At 44.2% G+C, this 23,385-nt stretch overlaps 1 protein-coding gene across 5 annotated transcripts in view; it reads left to right on the forward strand.

Annotated features, from left to right (window-relative positions):
• MARK3 (microtubule affinity regulating kinase 3) overlaps positions 1-23,385 on the forward strand; it is a 76,052-nt gene that overhangs the window by 15,029 nt on the left and 37,638 nt on the right. For all 5 annotated transcript variants that reach the window (XM_040412498.1, XM_040412494.1, XM_040412496.1 and 2 more), the window contains exons 4-6: positions 12,185-12,233; positions 14,229-14,294; positions 21,995-22,065. In XM_040412498.1, the coding sequence (XP_040268432.1) occupies positions 12,185-12,233; positions 14,229-14,294; positions 21,995-22,065 (186 nt within the window). The remainder of the gene's footprint in view (positions 1-12,184; positions 12,234-14,228; positions 14,295-21,994; positions 22,066-23,385) is intronic.

The raw sequence follows: 23,385 nt of genomic DNA on the forward strand, positions 1-23,385 counted from the left end.
TTTAGGGTACATATGATTTTTGGTTGCTCTATATTACACTTTTTGTGAGGCAAGGTAACAAAAAATAGGTTTTGGCAGCGTTTTTATTTTTTGTTATTTACAATGTTCATCTGACAGGTTAGATCATGTGGTATTTTTATAGAGCAGGTTGTTACGGACGTGACTGCCAAATATGACAACTTTTTTTGGTTGTTCGTTTCAGTTTTACATAATAAAGCATTTTTGGAAAAAAATAATATATTTTTTAGTCCATATTCTGAAAGCCAAAGTTTTTTAAAAAATTTTTGGGCTCATTTATTTCGATATGAGAGGACTGTTTGATTGGTACTATTTTAGGGTGCATATGACTTTTTGATCGCTTGGTATTACACTTTTTGTGATGTAAATACCTAATATGTCTACTTAGGTTTTAGTGTCTCCATAGGCTTGAGAGCCATATTTTTTTTATTTTTTGGGCAATTGTCTCATGTAGGGGCTTATTTTTTGCGGGATGAGGTGACCGTTTGGTATCATTTTGGGGTACATAAGACTATTTTGTTCACTTTTAATAACTTTTTTTTTGGGGGGTGAGGTTTCAAAATTTTAGTTTCATCATAATTATTATTTTTTTTAATGGCGTTTACCGTCCGAGGAAAGTAACATGACCCTTTCATAGATCAGGTTGTTGCGCACGCGGTGATATCAAACATGTGTAAGTGTATTTTTATTTTTTAATCCAAGTATAAATGTGCGGCTATAAGAAGAAATTATTATTTTTGAAACTTTTTTTTTTTTTTTTTTACCGAGACCCACTTGGTTCTTGAAGATCCAGTGGGTCTGATGCCTCTATATTACACTACAGTACACTATATACTTATATACTGCACTGCAGTGTATTGTAACTTTACACAGCCTGATCAGCCTCCTGCCTGTAAAGGCATCTGGTTGCCATGGTAACCATCAGGACGCTGCCACAACAGAGCAGCGGCCCGATGGGGGGAGGGAGCTCCCTTCCTCTGTGAACTCGTCAAGCATCGGGTCGCTGCAACAGCACAGCAGCGGCCTGATGGGAGAGTGAGGGAGTTCCCTCCCTGTTAACCCTTTCAATACAGCAGTCGCTATGGGCCGTGGCATGGAAGGGGTTAAACGGCTGACATTGGTTCCAGCACTGATGTCGGCCGTTTTAAGCACCTAAAATTAGGGGGGCACAATGAATAAAAGCTGGGGTCTCAGCGCTGTCACCATGTCTGCAGACATGGTGACCGTTTAATGCCATGATGTGTATACTCGTCGTGGAGTGCCAAGTAGCAGTGCTCCATGACGAGTATACGTGTCAAATAGCACTAAGGGGTTAAAGGCAGATGGCCCTGTGTCTTCACACATCTCCCACAATCAACGTTACAGTGGACTTTAAATGGTTACAGCCTGTCCCTCCGGTTCACATCTGTTGGACCCTCTAGTGCCCTGATTTAAAGCGACCCGTGACCTACTGAGCAGACGTCCATGCTTTACCAGGCAATGTCTGTTAGGCTACTTTCACACCTGCGTTCGGGTGTCCGCTCGTGAGCTCCGTTTGAAGGGGCTCACGAGCGTTCCTGAACGCAGCCGTCCGGCCCCAATGCATTCTCAGTGGAGGCGGATCCACTCAGAATGCATCCGCCTGCCAGCGCTCAGCCTCCACTCCGCTCAGTGAGCGGACACCTGAACGCTGCTTGCAGCGTTCGGGTGTCCGCCTGGCCGTGCGGAAGCGAGCGGATCCGTCCAGACTTATAATGGAAGTCAATGGGGACGGATCCACTTGAAGATGACACTATATGGCTCAATCTTCAAGCGGATCCGTTCCCCATTGACTTTCAATGTAAAGTCTGAATGGATCCGCTCAGGCTACTTTCATACTTAGAAAATTTTCTAAGTTATAATGCAGACAGATCCGCTCAGAACGCTAGTGTGAAAGTAGCCTAACAAACTATTGATTTTGCGGCCGCAGCTCGGCTCAGTTATTCCTCATCTAGTACAGCACCATGTCTGTGGCGCTTCATTCCAAGCGTTTCTCCATGTTTTCTGGGTCCGCAGAGTAACGGAATATGCAGGGACTTGTTTACGGCCATGTTTCTGCCCTGTAAACCTCACCTCCCCCTACAAGAAAAGCATTTTTTGACTCTTGCAGCGGTTGCCTAGACATGCGGCGGCACACATTACGGTAGTCACATGTGCGGTGAGAGGTCAGCTGTCTTTCCCACCCCCTATAACCGAAGGTCAGAAGAATGGTTCCCACAAGCGGCGGTTTCCTCCCCTAGCCTGTCACAACAACCAGAGAAATCTGTAAGAATGGGACGGAGGGGGGAGGGGTGCAGGAATGCCATTCTCAGACAAAAGTACTGTTCATGCCTATAGTGCCACCGACCCCGAGACATTTCTCTTCCATCCAGACTGCTGAGTCTGAGCTTTTTCCTCACTTGTTAATATTACGGAAGTTTAACCCTTTTCCTGCTTGTGATGTACATCCTTTCTACCTCTTAAAAAGGCATTGCTCTATTAGTAGCCAGTTGAGGCCAGACGGAGGCGTGCACCGACCTTCTCCATTATTTATACTGCTGGAAGGTCCAGAAGAACCCCTCTACCAGAATCTCCCATATTTTGTAGTTTAGTTTTTCTTCTACCTTTCTATAAACTGTGTATTCCCGGTTTTGTTCTCTTTTTAATAATTATTTTTTCCCTTTAAAGGGAACCTGTCACCAGGTTTTTGGGTATAGATCTGAGGACATGGGTTGCTAGATCGCCACTAGCACATCCGCAATACCCAGTCCCCATAGCTCTGTGTGCTTTAATTGTGTAAAAAGACCAATATGATACATATGCAAATTAACATAAGAGTCATATCTTACTTGTGAGACCAGAGAAGAGTCATATTTTCAAGCTCTGACTCATCTCAGGTTAGTTTGCATATGTATCAAATATTTTTTTTTACACAATAAAAGCACACAGAGCTATGGAGACTGGATATTGCGGATGTGCTAGCGGCCATCTAGCAACCCATGTCCTCAGATCTATACCCAAAATCCCGGTGACAGGTTCCCTTTAAAGGGGTTATCCAGGCTTTTACTATTGATGACCTATTCTCCGGATAGGTCATCAATATCAGATCGGCGGGGGTCCAACACCTCCGATCAGCTGTATGAGGAGACGGCGCGCACGTGCCGTCTCCAGTCTCTCTCTCCATGTTCACCGCTGCGGTCTATGGAAAAGACCGGAGCAGCGGACAGGAAGAGAAGAGAGATGGTACGTGCGCACTGTCTCCTCATACTGCTGATTGGGAGTGGTGGCGGGGGTCAGACCCCCACCGAACTGATTTTGATGACCTATCCTGAGGATAGGTCATCAATAGTAAAAGCCCGGAGAACCTCTTTAAAGGGGTGTTCCCATCTGAGACATTGATGGCATGTTGCTAGGATATGCCATGAATGTCAAATGGCGATCTGCTCCTGTCTCTAGAACGGGACCCCTGAAGAGCAGATCTGAAAGTACCCGAGTTCAGTCCCATAGCAATTTATGGGGTTCTCTGAGGCTTTGACTAAATCCTAGCTTGCAGACAATCTGTGAAGGAAAATCGTTTCACCACTACTTGCCATGCCATTGCCGATTCTGCAGTTTGGGCTGTGGTGACGTGACCGCCTGACTCTGGCGGCGGACTCTCCTGCTGAGGTCTTGACTGGATCTGCTCCTGTGGCTTCCTGTTCAGTTGCCTGTACGTTATACAGGGGGAGACAGGAGCAGAAGTGGTCAACATGTCAGCAGAAGTCAGGCGGTTACGTGGCCTCAGTCCAGATTGCAGAATCGGCGGCGCAATGAAATGGTAAGTAGTGGTGAAACCATCTTCTTTTACAAGTTTAGTCAAAGCCTCCGAGAATCCCTTTTAAAGGGTTTGTCCAGCCTTTGGGACTTTAATGGTCATGAGCAGCGTACTGGGCCTTTTTGAAAAAAATAAATAAATAAATCCTGCTCTCTTGCACCCCCTTCTGGTCTTTGGCTTCTGTTCAGCAGTGTTCCAGTCCCCAGCCTGTAAACTCCTGAACAGAAGAAGTCAGATTCACCACTCCAGCCATTGACTTGCCTGAGTGGTGACTCCTGGGTGACGTGTTCCACTTGGGGAGAAGTCACCGCTGAGGCCATTCATTGGCTGCAGCAGCCATGTGACTCCCAACTGTCCGGAAGATCGCAGGACAGCCAGTAATTGGTTGAGGGGCATTCACAGCCGTTTCCTGCCATGTTGAGAGGATTAAGAAGTAGAGAGCAACGGCGACCTGGGTCATATCGGAACAGCAGAGGCGACTCGGGTCGTTTCAGAACAGCAGTGGCTGGGAAATTTTCAAGGTGAGCATAAACTTGGAATACCCCTTCAAGGATACTGCTTCATTAGGGCTCAGATAATATTTAATCTTGGCACGGCGGGAGCGGAGAACATAAAGCAATCCTAGATATTTCAAGTGAAAATAAACTAAGCTTGCAGTGCAAACGGCTTGGCTTGTCGGAAGCAGACGTGTGGGCATATTAACCTGTGGCTTGCCAGGGGACCATCTGTTATGCCACCTGACAACTGGCTGCGGTACAGCTCTGCCGTCAGCCAAAGTCACGTATGATAGGTTTGTGCGTGCTGCCTTGAGCACCATGTGGCTTCTGATCAAATCTGCAAATATGACTCGCCGCAGAACGATTGCAGTTAATTAATGCTGCAGCGTTGTGCCCAGTCAGCAGCGCCCTGGATTAAGCTCCAGTGTTTGGTAATGGGCGCTACTGCTTCCTGAAGTTACAAGTTTGATCCCACATGTGCCTTTCACTGACGGTCTGGTGAGGGTGACATAAGGGCGGTTCCTTGCGGCACTTTTAGGTCTATTGTGTGCAGCATTGGCATTGTAGTCAAAGGCTTCTGGGCAGACACATGCTTGTACTATGACGGTATTGTTCTCAACCTTTTATCTGCTCGCTTCACTGCGATAGACCGTCCATTGATGGGTTGTGCTTGTGAACAAAAGCTTCTATGGGCGCTGCATACCCCGGTCATGGGAATTTTAGAGGTTCCTTTTAAAGAGGACAATCTGTGGTCCTGGAAAACCCGCCATCTAGATTGCAGACAGGTCATTTGCTCAGTTCATATGCAGCAGACGGGATCACTTTACTTTTTTTACGGTTCCTTTTGGGAGTCTGAAGTTTTACGAAAGTTAAAGCTTTCTTACTTTAGAATGGCGATACAGCTTTTTGTCATAATTCCCCACCAGTTCCAAGATCTCTGCTTGCTTTCAAATATAAATATTTATCCTTAAGACCTGTAACTGCAATGGACCGTGCTGTCACACCGTGACCTGCTAGTGTCAGCTAGACGCGGTCCGGAAAGGCTTTCTGCCCGCCACGTTTTGTTTGCATTGCAGCAAGCAGAGGTTGTAAAAATGACAAGGGATGGAAACACTATGTATTAGAAAGGTGCAGAACGTATACAGGGAATATGATTCATTTTCATAAAATTGGATTTTGCAAAGTCTGGCGCATAATCCACGGCATAAACTCCATTGTGAAGGCCGTGGACCCACTTGCATTTTAGCCACTTTGAGTGGAGCGAACACCCAGCAACATCATGACACCGTGCCGAGAAAGGACATGTTCTTTCTGGGCGTGACCGCGGCCTAGTGAACTGTGGCGTGGCCTCCCAATGAAAACAGTGCCCGGACCCCGGTGTTTCTTTTCAGATTTCGCACCCATTTCTGATGGCAAAAGCTGCTGTTTGAACGGACCTTAGATGGCCTTAAGGTGGCCATGAAATATGGGTGATATTTTTTTTTTTTTTTTAACCCTCTATGGTTCCAACACATCTGAACCTCCTACAGTTAATCAGATCCTGCGAACTATGGCTTTAAGAACACTCTAATTCCAGTTCTGATGAACCACAGGAGCTCCTATAGCTGGGCCCCTAAAAACATCAAAATGGCCTGACTTGCTCCTAACATTTATAGGATTTTTTCCAACCCTCATATGGGGGACGTACTGGCTGCAGAAATCTCAAGCACTTGAAGCTTTTCCAGATCCCTTTTGGGAATAATATTGCAGGTGGTCATTTTCAGCTCGCCGTCTTGATGGCCTTTAATATTTTATTAGATGCTGATGTAACATTGCCTGATTTGCAGGAAGTGAACTAATGTGGAAAATCACGGCGTAGATCGATAGTCAGACATTGCAGGACATTTTGATCTGAGGTGGTTGCTTTAGGTTTCACTTGTACGGATAAAGGTTTGTATTATTTTAGGCCACTTAGTTTTTTTTTTAATGCCTGGTCAGTCACTTAAAGGGAGTGTGGAATTAGTAAAAGAGTTTGCTTTTCCTGGACAAGCCCTTTAAGGGGAACTAATGGATGTAATGTATAAAATCCCTTGGAGCGCTGTGATCTTAGGTGACAATAGCTCCTTTTGATTCCTGTAAAATTTCTTGCAATAAGGGCACATTGTGTAGATAGAAATCGCTGTTCAAGTCATCGTACACACTGTGCTAGCCAAGTCAGATGTAAGCTTTGGCACCTTTATTCTGCGACTGCTCAGCTCCTAGCAGAGAAATGAGGCTTCCGGTGGGGACAGAGACAGTCTCCTGCCAGTTGCTGCCATACAATGAGAGAGGAGAGTGGGGCTGATTCATTATCTCAAGAAGTGTAAAGCAACAAGATAAGTCTTGCTTGTAATTGGAAGTGCACTTTAAAGGGGTTCTTCACTCTCATAATGAAATTATTTTGTTATCTGCCCAGAGTACCCCAGACATTGCATATTTTTGCCCCATATACCTGTTTTTCATGTCAGTGCTTTCTTCCCCCAGTTGTCAGCATCACTGCATCCTGGCAGGATGTTTACATGCAGAACTTCCTGTTTGCATCAGATTCCTGCTGGGTGTTCTAACCAATCCCACCATGCTCTGCAGTATTTCACCAATCTTGCGCCCTCTACCACGCTGTTCCTTCTTTATTAGTCATGCCCCCTACACCTCCCATCTTCATTTTAGTTAGGCGTTTAAGCAGGAAGCTGATGAAAACAGGAAGTTCTGCATGTAAACATCCTGCCAGGATGCAGTGATTCTGAGAACAGAGTAAGGAAAGCCCCGACATGAAAAAAAGTATATGTCAAAAATAGTGTCTGGGTTACACTGGACAGCTTTAATTTGAGGACCAGCGAACCCCTTAAAGGGGTTATCTGGAAAAAAATATTGATGACCTATCCACAGGATATGTCATTAAAAATCACATTAGCGGGGGTCTGAGTCCCGGCACCCTCAACAATCAGCTGTTTCGTGGCGCTGCAGTGCTCACCAGAGCTATAGTGAGCATAGCAGCCTCCTGGGCGCTTACCAAGCACAGCGCCTTACATCATATAGCAGCCGTGCTTGGTATTGCAGATTGCCTCTTTTGGCTTGGACTAGGCCATATGACTGATGCGTGGCAACATCACGTTGGCCTAGGAAGAGGCAGCGGTGCTCATGGAGCACCTGGCCTCTTCTAACAACTGATTGGCGGGGGTCCCAGTTGTCGGACCTTTGCCGATCCGATATTGATAGCATATCCTGAAGATAGGTTATCACTATTAGTTCTCGGATAACCCCTTTAAAGGTGTGCCCTCATACTCCTGAGCAGAAACTGACAGTCCTGATAATAAGTCAGTGGGATCCTCCGGTGCCATTGGTATCAGTCTTATGATGAATCTGGTTTCTCGTCCATGGACGGAAGTCCTGTTGCAGATGTGAACAGCGCCGTATACTCCTGGTTCAGCTTGTACTGTAAAGTAAGGAGACAGTAGGTGCTGTATCGGTGACTACCAGTGTGGGCAGGACGGGGTGATTCACTGGTAAGGGTCTGGGCAGGCAGAAACCATTCCTTTACAAAGACACTGGATCATTGTTTTACAGGAAAATGACTCCTTGGAATTATTCCTTGTGATAAATCCTCCAACCTTAGCTCGCATTATACCTGAAGATTTAGCATGTGATTCATAAGTGTCGTGCAAGTTACGGCTAAGACTGGCAAAATGTTGTGTTCTTCACCTGGAAGGTAGAAAGACCTCAGACTTTCAGTGTTGTTGGGTACAGAGCCGGGGCCGGGCAAACGCAGACTTCTGTGGTTAAAACTGCACATGGCGTTCTGCCACGCTTTTCATGGCGTTCAATCTATATAGCAAAATGTTGGGAATTTTTCGGTTTTTGTTTTTGGAGTCAGTGGCAATAAGTATTTACGACCAAGTATGTCATGTGAACCGATCTTTTCAATGTAAGGACACTGGCTTAGGCCTCATGCACACAACCCTACTTTGCATCCGTATCCAATACACATTTTTTGCAAATTGCGCACAGACCCGTCCATTCCTATGTGTTTGCAAAAAAAAAAAAACAAGCACAAGGATGTCACCCGTGTGCTGTCCGCATCTGTGTGTCCATTGCTCAAATTATAGAACGTGTCCTTTCCTTGTCCGTATTGCGGACAAAAATAGTAAATTCCAGTAATGGACTTGGGAAAAATGCGGAGTGCACATGGACAAGGTGTCCGTATTTTTTAGATCTCTGATTTGCAGACTGGAATATGGACACGGTCGTGTGCATGAGGCCTTATCATGCAGTTCTCCAGTCAATGGCTGACTTGGGTTTAAGGGGTTCTCCGGGGCTTTAAAAATAAAAATAATCCAGCAGACTGGGCACCCATGGTGGTGCGCTGTTTCCATAACCTGTGGATGAGACATCTTCTAAGAAACCGCTCGGGTTCCCATGTGTTTACTGTGGCACAGCATGTACTGTGTGCAGTATACACCTTTATGGAGCATCTGTGCTTATGACGTCATTCCTCTATTATTTCTTCCTGAATGAATTACCAAGTGGTATTACCGGTTAGCCTGCACAGCCTGACACCATCCAATCAGTGCAAGGACACACACCCAACACTCAGTTGTCAATTCATTCATAAACTTCTAATAGGAATAATAGAGGAATGGCACAGCATAGATTTATATGGAATTGTTGTTGCATGGTGGATTCAAGTAGTTCCTAAAACAGGCATGTCAGGAGAGGGGACAGGTTATCTTTAGAAACGGCCAGACATGGATCTCCGAGGTGTACCATAATGCCCAGCAACACCATTGCTCACATAGAAGAGCTGCAACCAAGCAGCACCCAGAAGAGATGGAAAGTGTAACCTACATTGTGCACTGTGTGTGTTCTCTGTATGACGTATGCATAGTATTTCTATTTTTTTGAATAAAGATCCCCCCCCCCCCCCCTTTATTTATTTTTTCCCCGGACATACGGACGGAGGAAAATATTGGATTTTCAGTATATTAAATTTGACTTTCATCTTAAACGTGTCCTCCCCAGATAGCTGGCATGCTGCTGCCTTCCTCTGTACAGCGGGCATAAGGTGCTGAATATAATTCACATTATATTAAAGAGAATGCCATCTGTGGTTTTCAGAGCGTGCAAATCCGTTTAGGAGAGTGGGCGTTGCGAACAAATTCCCAAAAATTTATTCCACGAGGCACGGCCCCATTTGGGGTTAATCCGGTGCCTCCGAGATCTCCACCCAGGACAAAGCTTTAATTGACCTGATTTCTTCTTCATATATTTATGAGGAGTCCTCGCTGAGATAAAGCCTCCCGGTGTCTGCTCCCCCCTGCGGAAGAAAAGCAAATGCCTCGCTGCTCGCCTCCACCGGCGTATCCGGATTGGCCAGCCCGTCTGCTCTCGGACGGCCTGGGTGGAGTGGGAAGCTCTGGAATCCCATTTATAATTGAAGTCTTGCGTCAGTCATATGAGGGTTAATGGGGACGATAATTTTCGTTCTAAATTTAGGAGCTGATTCCGTCTGGTTATCCAGTTCTTTCACAATGTGAACGTCGTTTGTCCCCTTATAATTACTGAGAAGAATGCCAGCCTCATGTCACTTCTTGTAAGACTCGTTTCCTTCCAGCCTCGGATAATGCGCCGCCTGTTAGCCGCGATGATCGCCAGAGAATCGGGCCGCGTCCAGTTTACTCTGCCGGGTGGTAGGAAGGTCCGTAGCACGCCCCTATACCTGGCGCCCTGGATTTAGCTTTCTCTGGCTGAGCGCCATCGCTCTTGTACTGAATTTAGGCATGTGCTGGTGAGTGGTTAGAGGGTAGCTAAAAAGAAACGAAAGGGCAGAATTGCTGCTCAGAGCGGCTTTCGTAAAAAATTCGATCCGTGCTCAAAAAGCCTAGCAAAGCCGACAGGGCAGAGCGCAGTTCTGCCCCTTCATTTCGTGCCTACTTTTTTTTTTTTGTGGAGGCGTTTATTATACTGAACGACTGACCATGCGGCTTCTGAAAAGGAACAGACAGGAGTCCATATGATACAGCGCCGCTGCACAAGTTCTAGCGATTGCTAGTGTCTAGTGTTGAGCGAACTTCTGTTTTTAAGTTCGGCGTCTAAAGTTCGGCTTCCGGTTAGCGGAGAATCCCGATATGGATTCCGAATTCCGTTGTGGTCCGTGGTAGCGGAATTAATAATCGGCCATTATTGATTCCGCTACCACGGACCACAACGGAATTCGGAATCCATATCGGGATTCTCCGCTAACCGGAAGCCGAACTTTAGACGCCGAACTTAAAACAGAAGTTCGCTCAACACTACTAGTGTCTCCACATTTTAGTGATGTCATCAGCGTCTTTTTTGATGAAACCCCTTGAATATTATAAGGCCATATGTTGAAAGAGCAGGTTTAACCCTATTAACCCAGGCATACTGCCTTGTAGGCCTGATCCTGCTTATGTAGGGTCTAATGTGTATGGCGCCCTGCGTTCTCAGCTTATTCAATGATGGTATAGAGCTGTGATGGCTAACCTCCGGCTGTGGTAAAACTACGACTCCCAAGATGTAAACTTGCTTGGCTGTTCTCAGAATCTCCATAGAAATGAATGGAGCATCTTGGGGGTCGTAGTTAGCCTTCACTGGTCTAGAGATTTCCTCTACGCTTCCTACAATGGCGAGTCAGGTGCAGTCGTGGCCATACTCCCTTCTGTTGTCTTTTACGCAGTTCGCTTAGGGTACTTTCACACTTGCGGCAGAGGATTTCGGCAGGCAGTTCAGTCACCGGAACCGCCTGCCGGATCCGTCAAAACGTATGCAAACTGATGGCATTTGTCAGACGGATCAGGATCCTGACCTGTATGACAAATGCATTGAAATGCCGGATCTGTCTCTCAGGTGTCATCTGGAAAAACGGATCCGGCATTTATTTTTTTTCACATTTTTTGCGGTCTGAGCATGCGCAGACTGCATTGCCGGATCCGGCAAGTGTTCTGGAATTTTGGACGGAGATAAAACCGCAGCATGCTGCGATATTATCTCCGTCCTGAAAAGGCAAAAAGACTGAACTGAAGACATCCTGATGCATCCTGATCAGATTGCTCTCCATTCAGAATGCATGGGGATAAAACTGATCAGTTCTTTTCCGGTATTGAGCCCCTAGGACGGAACTCAATGCCGGAAAAGAATAACGCTAGTGTGAAAGTACCTAAATTGGGGAAATGTGTCATCATAAAAATGACCTATTTAGATAGTCAGTGAGTCATCTCCAGTCTGCCGTTTTCTATGGTCCACGTGGCCTATTTGTGAATGATAATAACAGCTGAGACATGAATGCCACCCCATAGTCAATTACAGAAAATAGAATAAAAATATCTGCTATCTGAAAACAAAAACCGATTAGAAATAAAGAATATGTAGCAGTATCTGGTTGAAAAAAAAATAGGTGACGTCTTCCCTTTTAAGCAGCCGGAGCAGAATGTAATCGCCACAGATCTGTGCTCCTAGCAGCACAGAGTACACTGGTCTCCAGTCTAGCTGTGTCTATCAGCCCGGCACTGCTTCATATGCTGTAGTGCAGGGATCAGCATCCTCCGGCACTCCAGCTGTTCAGAAACTACAGCTCCCAGAATGCTCCGTTCACGTCTGTGGTAGTTAGTAGAACAGTCAAGCATGTTTGCATGCTGGGAGTTGTAGTTTCACAGCAGCTGGAGTGCCGACGGTTGCTGATCCCTGCTGTAGTGTAAAAATGGCCACTAGTAGTAGGGCCTTGTAGCTGTAATATTGCCCATATTAATCTGACCGCTTTTAAGTGATTCCAGTTGTCTGTGGTTGCAGTTTTCAGTAACGAGTTGTCTTTTTCTTGTCTCCTCAGCTCTTCAGGGAAGTACGGATAATGAAGATTTTGAATCACCCTAATATAGGTAAGGTTTACAGCGAAGGCTCTGTGTACCCCTCAGCGGTGGGTCTTCCGTTCTTGGAGAGGAGCTGTCCCCTCTCCTGACATGTCTGTTTTACTAAGTACTTCCACATGTAATAATTATGGAGCATCCATTCTTATGATACTATGTTGTACCATTCCTTTATTATTCCTGCTAGAAGTTTATGAATGAATTGCTAGCAGTTTGCTGTGATGGTCCAGATGGGTGTTACCAGTTAGGGATGTGTCCCTGCACAGTCTGACACTATCCAATCAGTGCTGCCAGTGTCAGACTGTGCAGGGACTCATCTGGACCTTCGCTGCAAACTGCTAATAATTCAGAAACTTCTAGAAGGAATAATAAATCCAGCGTTGACCATAGCTGGGCTTCCACTATGATGGCTAATTCAGAGGTAGCTCAGATCCCGACTGTTTAACCCCCTAGATTCCACAATTATAGCGACCGCAGCATCTAAGCAATTACCCAGAAGCTCCCTACCATTGGTCCTTTGTGAAGGCAATCGCATCCAAAGTCGCTTCGTTCAAAACTTCGGACTATTAGTGTATGGAGATCTGTCTCCGTACAGTATTAAAATGTATGGCCTCTGATGAGCGGGAGTCAGTTATTCGCGAAGTCGCACGAGACTTCGTTGAATAACTTCGGTAGTTGATTTGTAAAGTGGAAAAAACACTTTAAAACTTGGAACTGTGCGACTTTGCCTCATCGGAGCCCATACATTTTAATACCGTACAGAGACGGATCTCCGTACAGTAATAATCCGAAGCTTTGAATGAAGCGACTTTGTATGTAGCATCCGAAGCTCACTTCTCTCAAGAAAAAAATAAAGGTCAATAAAGATTGTATTAAAAAAAATCCATCCATGGTAAACTGCTCCATGAACAAAATAAAAAAAAAACACAAACTTAGTTTGTTTGTTTGTTTTTTTTGTTCGTTTTTTTTCTATCGCCTCCCAAAAAATAAATGGTACTCAAGAAAGTCCCATGTACCCCAAAATACTAATAATAATAAAAAAAAAAAAAATCTCTCCCCTCGAAAATCAAGCCTATAAATGACTACATCTGTGGAAAAATGCTTAAGTCCTGGCTCCTGGAATGCAGCGATAAAAACTATTGTTTTTGCATTAGACGTGCTAGTACTGTGCAAAATTAGTACAAAAAACACTCTATGCATATTTGGTATCACTAATTGTACTGACCCATAGAATAAAAGTGCCATGCTAGTTAGGCCAAATGGGCAATATCCTAAATTTTAAACTGCAAAAAACGAGTAGTCAGTTACCACATGCCAAATTATAATAAATTAATCTATTAAGTTGCACGTACCCCATGATGAGGTGGCTAAAAACTACAATTCAGCCGCATACAGCTACATCAGCAGAAAGATAGTTATGGCCTGACAAAAATGGAGAAAATAGAGAGAAATCAATAATTGCCATCAAAGGGACCCACATCTGAGACCAGCTCCAGAACAGGCCTCCCGAAAGCCTCTATGCAAAAATGTCATTTAGTGACAACACAGAATGCAAGTTTTTTTTTTTCTTTTCAAGTTTCTAAAACGCTTCAAAAACAGCAAAAAAAAACTTTAAAAAAAACTGTTACTGCGGCCTAATCATTCTCCCTCCGGCCCGCTAGCGCTGGCTTTTTTTGTGTTCCTGACTTTACATGTGTGTGTGCAGCATTTCCTGGAAATCCCACTCTCGCAGCACGGGGGATTAATTAAAACCCTTACTCATAATTTCCCTTACTGATTGCTAAGCCCCCGGATGCTGCAGGATTTTGTGTTCTTTCTTGCTGTAGACAAACATGTTCTGGTTTTGTCGTATGGACGCCGCTCAGAGTTGAGAACGAGCACACACGTTTCTAATTTGCCGTCTGCCAACACACAGATCGATTTTTTTTTTTTTTTTACATTGGTTGTTAATTAACTTTAAGTAACGAGAAGGAAAATTAACTTAGACTGTTTCTAATTTTCCTCCAGTTAAATTATTTGAAGTAATTGAAACGGAAAAAACTCTCTACTTAATAATGGAATATGCAAGTGGAGGTAAGTGATCCCAACGGCACTTGGTGTATTGAGACATTTAGCATCTTTATAGGTCTAATCGCTGTGGGTCTCACTTTTTGGGACCCCCACTAATTGAGAGAACGTGACCCCCGTCTGAAGTAGCGGTTACACATACACAAATTCTATGGGATTGTTGAACAGCGCTGTACTCTCCATCTGTCCTGTAGAGCAGTGTTTCCCAACCAGTGTGCCTCCAGCTGTTGCAAAACTACAACTCCCAGCATGCCCGCACAGCCAAAGGCTCTCCGGGCATGCTGGGAGTTGTAGTTTTGCAACAGCTGGAGGCACACTGGTTGGGAAACACTGCTGTAGAGACTGAACGGAGTGGTGACCGCAAGGGACGCGAGTCCTGATTGGTAGGGGTCCCAGCAGTGAGATCTCCAGCAATCCGATATATATATCCTGCTCAAAAAAATAAAGGGAACACAAAAATAACACATCCTAGATCTGAATTAATTAAATATTCTTCTGAAATACTTTGTTCTTTACATAGTTGAATGTGCCGACAACAAAATCACACAAAAATAGCCTTTCTCAAGCATTGGTACAAAATGAACAGCACACATATAAAGGTGTATCAATCAAGGTAATCAGTGGAAAGACATAATTGGTAATACAAAATGTGTCAAAATACCTAAAAAAATAAAAATAAATCAATGATCATCCCCAAAGGGTAAAGTGACATGTGCATATGATGAATCAAATACATGATATAATAAATAACATACAGTACCATCAAATGTGCATAATTGAATCCAACTCTATCGCATCAATTTGTAATCGGTGCATATACTTTAATGTGATCATAAGAAGGAGGAGGAGACTAGTTAGTACCTGGAAGATCGATGTAGCCCACATATACAATCGCGCCGATCAGCGCGTCTATAGGTTACCTCTGCGCATGTTCCGGCTGCATTACATCATCCTTATCTGGCCGAAAGACACGTTCGCCGCAGGGTCGCCTGCCGATGACCCAAGCGGCGCACGCATGAATCACGTGCACTGCCCATAAGCTGACTGCTGAAAATGGCGTCGCATGCGAAACACTGTCGTCACCTTTGTAACTGCCACCATATTCAAGAAGGGAACATTGCCAGATCTCTTTTTTTGTAATTCATCATTGTAGCCAAAGACTGTCACAATCATATAAAACCAGTCACTGTGGATAAATTCCACTGACAAGCAGGTTAGGCGAGTAACCACCTTTTCCAAGATCGATACCCCAGACCCGATCGGCGCCCCAATGTTGCCAGCACGTCAGTGTTAGCCACATTACGGGTCCCCGCCCTGCCCCAACTCGTGACTAAGAGGGTTCTCCTCTATTAGCTGTGACATAATTGGTCATTGGATATATAAAGCTCTAAAGGGGTACCATACTGGCAACATAAGCACTTGAACTAAACAAAACATTGTCTCATCAAAACAAGGAGGGAACTACCTCCATGTAATGCAGGCGGGACACGCAAAAGGAACCTCAAAAACCAATAAGATGTTATAGCAGAATTGTACTTTATTGGGGGCTCTTCATCCAACGTCCAGGCTCATTACTCATCCAAAATACCTTCTCCCAGATGTGCGAAAGTGTCTAAAAAACTGAAATAATAAAAAAAGTATCAATAATAAATATAAATAATATACCTTATTATTCCTATGTTACAAAAAAATATCATTTTCTTTTTATATTTTTAGTTATTTTTTAACCAATGAACCTGTCAACCACCACAGGTAGAACGCTTCATGTACAGCCAGGGTAACCAAGGGCAAACCACCACATACTCATACTAGACCCCCATATCTATAATCTATGTTCAATCCATTAGGATACAGGCTATTTAAGGTCTGGATCCAGTATAACTCCCTTTTTTTAGAGATATACGGTCTCCACCCCTCCGTGGCATTTGGATCTGATCTATAATCCAACATCTGAGATCCTTTTCATTATGCTTATGTGACACGAAATGTCTAGGGACCGGTAAATCTGTGCGCCCTTTTCTAATCGTATAGCGATGATCATTGAGCCTGGTCTTTAAATCTGTAGATGTTTCGCCTACATAGAGCAACTGGCAAGGACAGGACAATATGTATACTACAGAAGAAGAATCACATGTTCGGTGGAACTTGATGGGGTATGTGCAACCCGTATTGGGGTGTACGAATGTCCTAGATCTACAGACGTAACGACAATTGACACAATGCAGGCACGGAAAACAACCAGTGCCCGATGGTGCCAACGTCTTCTGTCTGATAGTTGTTTTGGGGCCCGCATCCGCTCTCACTACCTGATCGCTGATATTTTTACATCTGCCATATGAAAACAAAGGTAATGCCCTAAATTCAGGTACCGCTTTCAAACAACTGCCTAATATAGGCCAATGCCTCTTCAGAATTGTGTTGATTTCACCGCTACGCTCAGAATAAGTAGATACAAATGTGATTCTCCTTTGAACATTCCTATCTCTAGTCCCTTGAAGTATAGAGTCCCTATCCATAGCCAAAACTTTGTGTTTTTGTTCAGTAAGCAATTTACTAGGGTAACCTCGCTGTCTAAATTTAGTAACCATGTCATCTATTGTCTTGTCCAAAGTGGTACTATCTGTTACAATCCTCTTAGCCCTCAAGAATTGTGTTTCACCATACTACGAGGATGGCAGCTCTCATACCTCAACATCGTATTTCTATCGGTTGGTTTCATATAGAGTTGTGTAATGAGAGCCCCATTAGAAAATAATACATTGGTGTCAAGAAATTGTACAGCGGTATCTGAATAGGTGATGGTGAACTGTAAATCATGGTGTTGCGCATGTGACGCCTTTGTCAGCAGTCAGCTTATGGGCAGTGCACGTGATTCATGCATGCGTCGCTTGGGTCATCGGCAGGCGACCCTGCGGCGAACGTGTGTCTCCTTTCGGCTCGATATGGATGATCTAATGCAGAGGTAACCTATAGACGCGCTGATCGGCGCGATGGTATATGTGGGCTACATCGATCTTCCAGGTACTAACTAGTCTCCTCCTCCTTCTTATGATCACATTAAAGTATATGCACCGATTACAAATTGATGCGATAGAGTTGGATTCAATTATGCACATTTGATGGTACTGTATGTTATTTATTATATCATGTATTTGATTCATCATATGCACATGTCACTTTACCCTTTGGGGATGATCATTGATTTATTTTATTTTTTTTATTTATTTTGACACATTTTGTACTTGTACTTTTTTAATTACCAATTATGTCTTTGCACTGATTACCTTGATTGATACACCTTTATATGTGTGCTGTTCATTTTGTACCAATGCTTGAGAAAGGCTCATGTATGAGCCGAAACGTCGCTCTTTGCCACTTCATGGGTGAATAAAACACATTGACTTATTGAAGTCTTCTGGAGTGCAGTCCGATTTTTTTTTTTTTTTTTTTTGTTCTATAAAAGTGGGTAAGCGCCTATTGCCATACTTGGACCTTGCACCCTCCTACTTTACTTTTTTCTTTTTGGATGGTGCTGCCGGTGGTTTTTTCTAATAAAAAAATATATAGATATAAGATCAAGCTTTTTTGTATTCGATCGATGTACACTTTGCGCTATGTTTGCGATGCACATGACATGCATGGTCATGTCTCTTACCTTATGATATGTATTTTTATCAATGTCACCATGTGTCACTGCATTTTTTTCATCATATTATTGTCACAATTTGTAACACACCCACTGGGGGGGGTGTGATCACATGATTTGCATGTAGATTGATTTCCTTATATAATTGCCATCATTTGAGTTGTATCTTTGCTTGAAGAAGGCTCATGTTTGGAGCCGAAACGTTGCACCACCTGGGTGAATAAAAGTGAATGGGGCTGCGTGAAAGTCGCAAGCATCCGCAAGCAAGTGTTGATGCGGTGCGATTTTTCACGCATGGTTGCTAGGAGATGATCGGGATGGGGACACAATCATTATTATTTTCCCTTATAACATGGTTATAAGGGAAAATAATAGCATTCTTAATACAGAATGCTTAGTAAAATTTAACTCTCCTCATCCACTTGTTCGCGCTGCCTGGCTCGTCTTTCTTCTTTGATAACCTGGGAGGAAAAGGACCTTTGGTGAGGTCACTGCGCTCATCACATGGTCCATCACATGGTCCATCACATGATCCATCACCATGCTGTTGGATAATGTGATGAGCGCAGTGATGTCATCAAAGGTCCTTTTCCTCCCAGGTCATCAAAGAAGACAGAAGACGAGCCGGGCTGCGCGAACAAGTGGATGAGGTGAGTTAAATTTAATTTAATTTTTTTTTTAACCCACTCCATCCCTATTTTACTAAGCAGTCTGTATTCAGAATGCTATTATTTTCCCTTATAACCATGTTTATAAGGGAAAATAATAAAATCTACACTACACCTAACCCAAAGTTCTGTGAAGAAGTTCGGGTCTGGGTACCAAACATGCCAATTTTAATCACGCGCGTGCAAAACGCATTGAAAAGCTTTGCACTCGCGGGGGAAAATCGTGCATTTTCCAGCAACGCACCCGCATCTTTTCCCGTACGTCGCCCGCAATGCCAGTGTAAAAAGGGGCCTTAAAGGTTGCCTTGCCTGAACTTGGTCCCACTCTTTATCAACCTTTTATTATGATTGTACTTTAATTCAGCACCAGAAAATGCATGTGCAGCAGTAGACCGAGCAGATGTGTTTGAGTGATAGCGGATCTGATAGTGATAAGCCATTTCCTGTTCTCGTGAGGGTGAACAACTCTCAACATCCTCGTACTAGTCAGTGATCAATACATACATTATGTCTGTAGGTCGTCAGGTCTCTAACCTGTCAAGGCCTAGTCAATTCTGCTGGTTATTAATTGCACACCGCTCAGTTTAAGCCTCTTGCACATGACCGTATCTTTCAGCTGTGTGCTCTTAGCATTTTTTGCGGATAGCCCACTGACGATTCGTTTTTATGGGGCATTTCACATATCCATATTTTTTGGCGGATCCAAGTTGCGGTGCCGCAAATTATAGAGTATGTCCTATTGTACCTATTGCAGAATAGTCCTTTATATTTGTGAAAGCGTGAAAAATACAAATGCACATGGAAAGTATCTGCATTTTGTGGACAAATGTCGACTCAGCCGTGTGCATGAGGCCTTTAAAGGGGTTGTCCAACCCCTATAATGATACCCCCCTCCCCCAATGCCAGGGCTCTTCGTGTGTGTGTGTATAGATAGATAGATATAGATATATAGATATAGATATATATAGATAGATAGATATAGTACTTACCTGCTCCCTGGCATTCGCGCCGCTCCGTATGGCTGCACGGCCCCCGCTGCATTATCCGCGATGATAGGGAGGCTCATCCCTGTCGCAGCCTGCTATTGGCTGCTCCCCCTGTCGCCAGACATTTTGATCCGGACAATGGGGAGATGCGGCGGTGGCCCTGCAGGGATCTGGAGCAATGTGGGTGCTGGGGAGCAAGTAAGTATAATGTATACAAGGGGTCATTATACAGATGCCGGAGTACAATCGCTCTGCCATAGTGCTATTCAGCTGTATGGAATGGTAGCGGGCAGGTGTGAGGAGCCGTCGGGTTCTGCCCCTCCTCCAGCAATCAAACACTGGTAATGCGTTGTCTAAATGGGACAATCCTTTTAATTTGGGTTGAATCGAGGTTATAATTTTTTTTTTTTTTTGTAATCTAGCAGCCACCATTTTTTTTGCCCACTAGATCTTCCTAGCAAATTTTGCTTCAATCCCAACTGTGAAGGGGATTGTCTCAGCCTATCCACCCCCTTTCTATGACCATGCAGTCAGACCTCTGACTCGCCATATGTTTCCCCTGCAGCATTATGTGGTCGCCAGATCAAGAGCGGCTTTTTGCTGCAACACTCTGCATCGGCTACTGGAGAGGGATCCTTAGCAAGGGATCCCCCCCCCCTCTTGATAGATTCCCAGATGAGGAATTTGAGCAGGGCTCGTCCTGCCTCTATCCGTGGCATATTTGCCCTTGAACAGACTGCCCGTCTTTGTAGCACCTGAGGTTTGCTGCCGCCCTCTTGGCAGCCGCTCTGTACGAGTGTGGTCAGCGGTGTTAATGGAGTACAGGGAAGGGAAGTTTACTCTACAGAGGAGAGCGCCAGACCAAGAGTTCACGTTCTGAAAGGCGAGCTTTTTTAGGCGTAACCTCAGATGTTCTTATTAAGGACTTGTTTATTAAGTTGAGTTTGCCGTGGATTGATCTCAGCTGTGCAAACCCAATTATTCTTTCTGCAAAGACGTCTTGGGGCTGGGAACATTTCTGGGGGATGTTATGTAGCAGACTTGTTTTCACATGTGCATTTAACAACTTTCTGGTTTAGACTCTTTAGCAATCTCTTCTTCCTGTGATCTGAACACTGTCTGTGGCATCGTGTTCTTTACATTGCACGCCGCTTCGCCTATTGTCATTTTCACGTTCAGGCCGTCGTGCCAACTGCACACACTTCAAGGGGTGTCCGGGAGTAAAATACTGATGATCTATCCTCAGGACAGCTCATCAGTATCAGATCAGTGGGGGGTCAGACAGCCGGCACCTCCACCGATGAGCTGTTTGAAGAGACTCTTGGAGCTTCTCAAAGCATACAAGTATATGAATGGGACTGAGCTGCACACAGGCCACGTGACTGGTGAACGTGACATCACTGGTCTAGGAAAAGGCCATAGTGCTAAAAGAGAGCACCGTGTTCCCTTCAAACCGCTGATCGGCAGGGGTGACGTGACCTGGACCTCCACCGGTCTGATATTGACCTATCCTGAGGATAGGTCTTCAATATTTTACTCACAGAAAAGCCCTTTAAGTTGCCAGAAGACTGACTGTACATTTTTGAAATTTGACAAAATGTGTTAATTTCTTATTTTATTTAGCAGGTAGATTTTCCATTACTTTCATGGCACGGTAATGGCTCGGGCCCAAGAGCTGTTCCCACATAATCACCCATGGAAGTCAACTGTAAGTCACAGCTGACATACTGCACTAAATGGAGTCTGTCAGCAGGTTTGACCATGCTCAACTGCTGACGGCACTAGGTAGTGGCCTGGGAGAGCACTAATAGCATACATTTTGTGTAGCGTGAATAGGAAGTTTTATTCTGCCTAAGAGCAGAAGGGCTGTGAAGCAGAACACTTGCAGAAACAAAATAAAACTTCATATTAACTCTACTCCTGATAAGAATTGTATAAAGAATAGATATGTTGTACTGATCTTCCCAGCCCCTGCCTATTGCTGTTGACGGCTTGGGGTCAGCACAGATGACAGACTCCTTTAGTGGATCAGTCCGACTCGGGTTAGGCAGGACTAGAAAAATATGGCTACTTACCTGTCTACAGGTTGAGTGTGGAACTGGCAGGTTTTTCGAATCTTATATCCCCATTTCCATATGATATGCCATAAATGTCTAAAAGGTGTAGGTTCCAGATTTGGGAGACGTATCTATAATGAGATTTGGGGACTTTTTTTTTTTGTTAATCACATTTGGCACCAAAAATATGTAATTGAGCAAATATTGTATTTTTATCCATCATCCTCTTTGTTACATGTTTAACGAACCACCAGGGTTTAGGGTGAGAAATCCCTCCCCAAGCCTCCAATGTGATACACTATGGTATATGATCTCCGCCTCATCTCTTTCCTCATCGTTTCCTCTGTAGGGGAAGTGTTTGACTATCTGGTTGCACATGGAAGAATGAAGGAAAAGGAAGCCAGGGCCAAATTCCGGCAGGTGTGTGAAGTTATTTCCTCTTTTTTTTTTTTTTTTTTTTTTCCTTTTTTTTTTTTTTTCCTTAGTGTCTGGTTTGGGGGCAGACATTTCAATTTCCAAAATGATTATTTTTTTTTCATATGACGGATTACACAATGGCAATTTGTGTAAGTATGTATGTATGTATATAATGCATGTTAGAAATGTGATATATATATATATATATATATATATATATATATATATATATATATATATACACACTGCGTGCAGAATTATTAGGCAAATGAGTATTTTGACCACATCATCCTCTTTATGCATGTTGTCTTACTCCAAGCTGTATAGGCTCGAAAGCCTACTACCAATTAAGCATATTAGGTGATGTGCATCTCTGTAATGAGAAGGGGTGTCGTCTAATGACATCAACACCCTATATCAGGTGTGCATAATTATTAGGCAACTTCCTTTCCTTTGGCAAAATGGGTCAAAAGAAGGACTTGACAGGCTCAGAAAAGTCAAAAATAGTGAGATATCTTGCAGAGGGATGCAGCACTCTTAAAATTGCAAAGCTTCTGAAGCGTGATCATCGAACAATCAAGCGTTTCATTCAAAATAGTCAACAGGGTCGCAAGAAGCGTGTGGAAAAACCAAGGCGCAAAATAACTGCCCATGAACTGAGAAAAGTCAAGCGTGCAGCTGCCAAGATGCCACTTGCCACCAGTTTGGCCATATTTCAGAGCTGCAACATCACTGGAGTGCCCAAAAGCACAAGGTGTGCAATACTCAGAGACATGGCCAAGGTAAGAAAGGCTGAAAGACGACCACCACTGAACAAGACACACAAGCTGAAACGTCAAGACTGGGACAAGAAATATCTCAAGACTGATTTTTCTAAGGTTTTATGGACTGATGAAATGAGAGTCTTGATGGGCCAGATGGATGGGCCTGTGGCTGGATTGGTAAAGGGCAGAGAGCTCCAGTCCGACTCAGACGCCAGCAAGGTGGAGGTGGAGTACTGGTTTGGGCTGGTATCATCAAAGATGAGCTTGTGGGGCCTTTTCGGGTTGAGGATGGAGTCAAGCTCAACTTCCAGTCCTACTGCCAGTTTCTGGAAGACAACTTCTTCAAGCAGTGGTACAGGAAGAAGTCTGCATCCTTCAAGAAAAGCATGATTTTCATGCAGGACAATGCTCCATCACACGCGTCCAAGTACTCCACAGCGTGGCTGGCAAGAAAGGGTATAAAAGAAGAAAATCTAATGACATGGCCTCCTTGTTCACCTGATCTGAACCCCATTGAGAACCTGTGGTCCATCATCAAATCTGAGATTTACAAGGAGGG

The sequence above is a fragment of the Bufo bufo genome, chromosome 11 (genome assembly GCF_905171765.1).
Source record: "Bufo bufo chromosome 11, aBufBuf1.1, whole genome shotgun sequence".
In the NCBI taxonomy this organism is placed as follows: domain Eukaryota; kingdom Metazoa; phylum Chordata; class Amphibia; order Anura; family Bufonidae; genus Bufo; species Bufo bufo.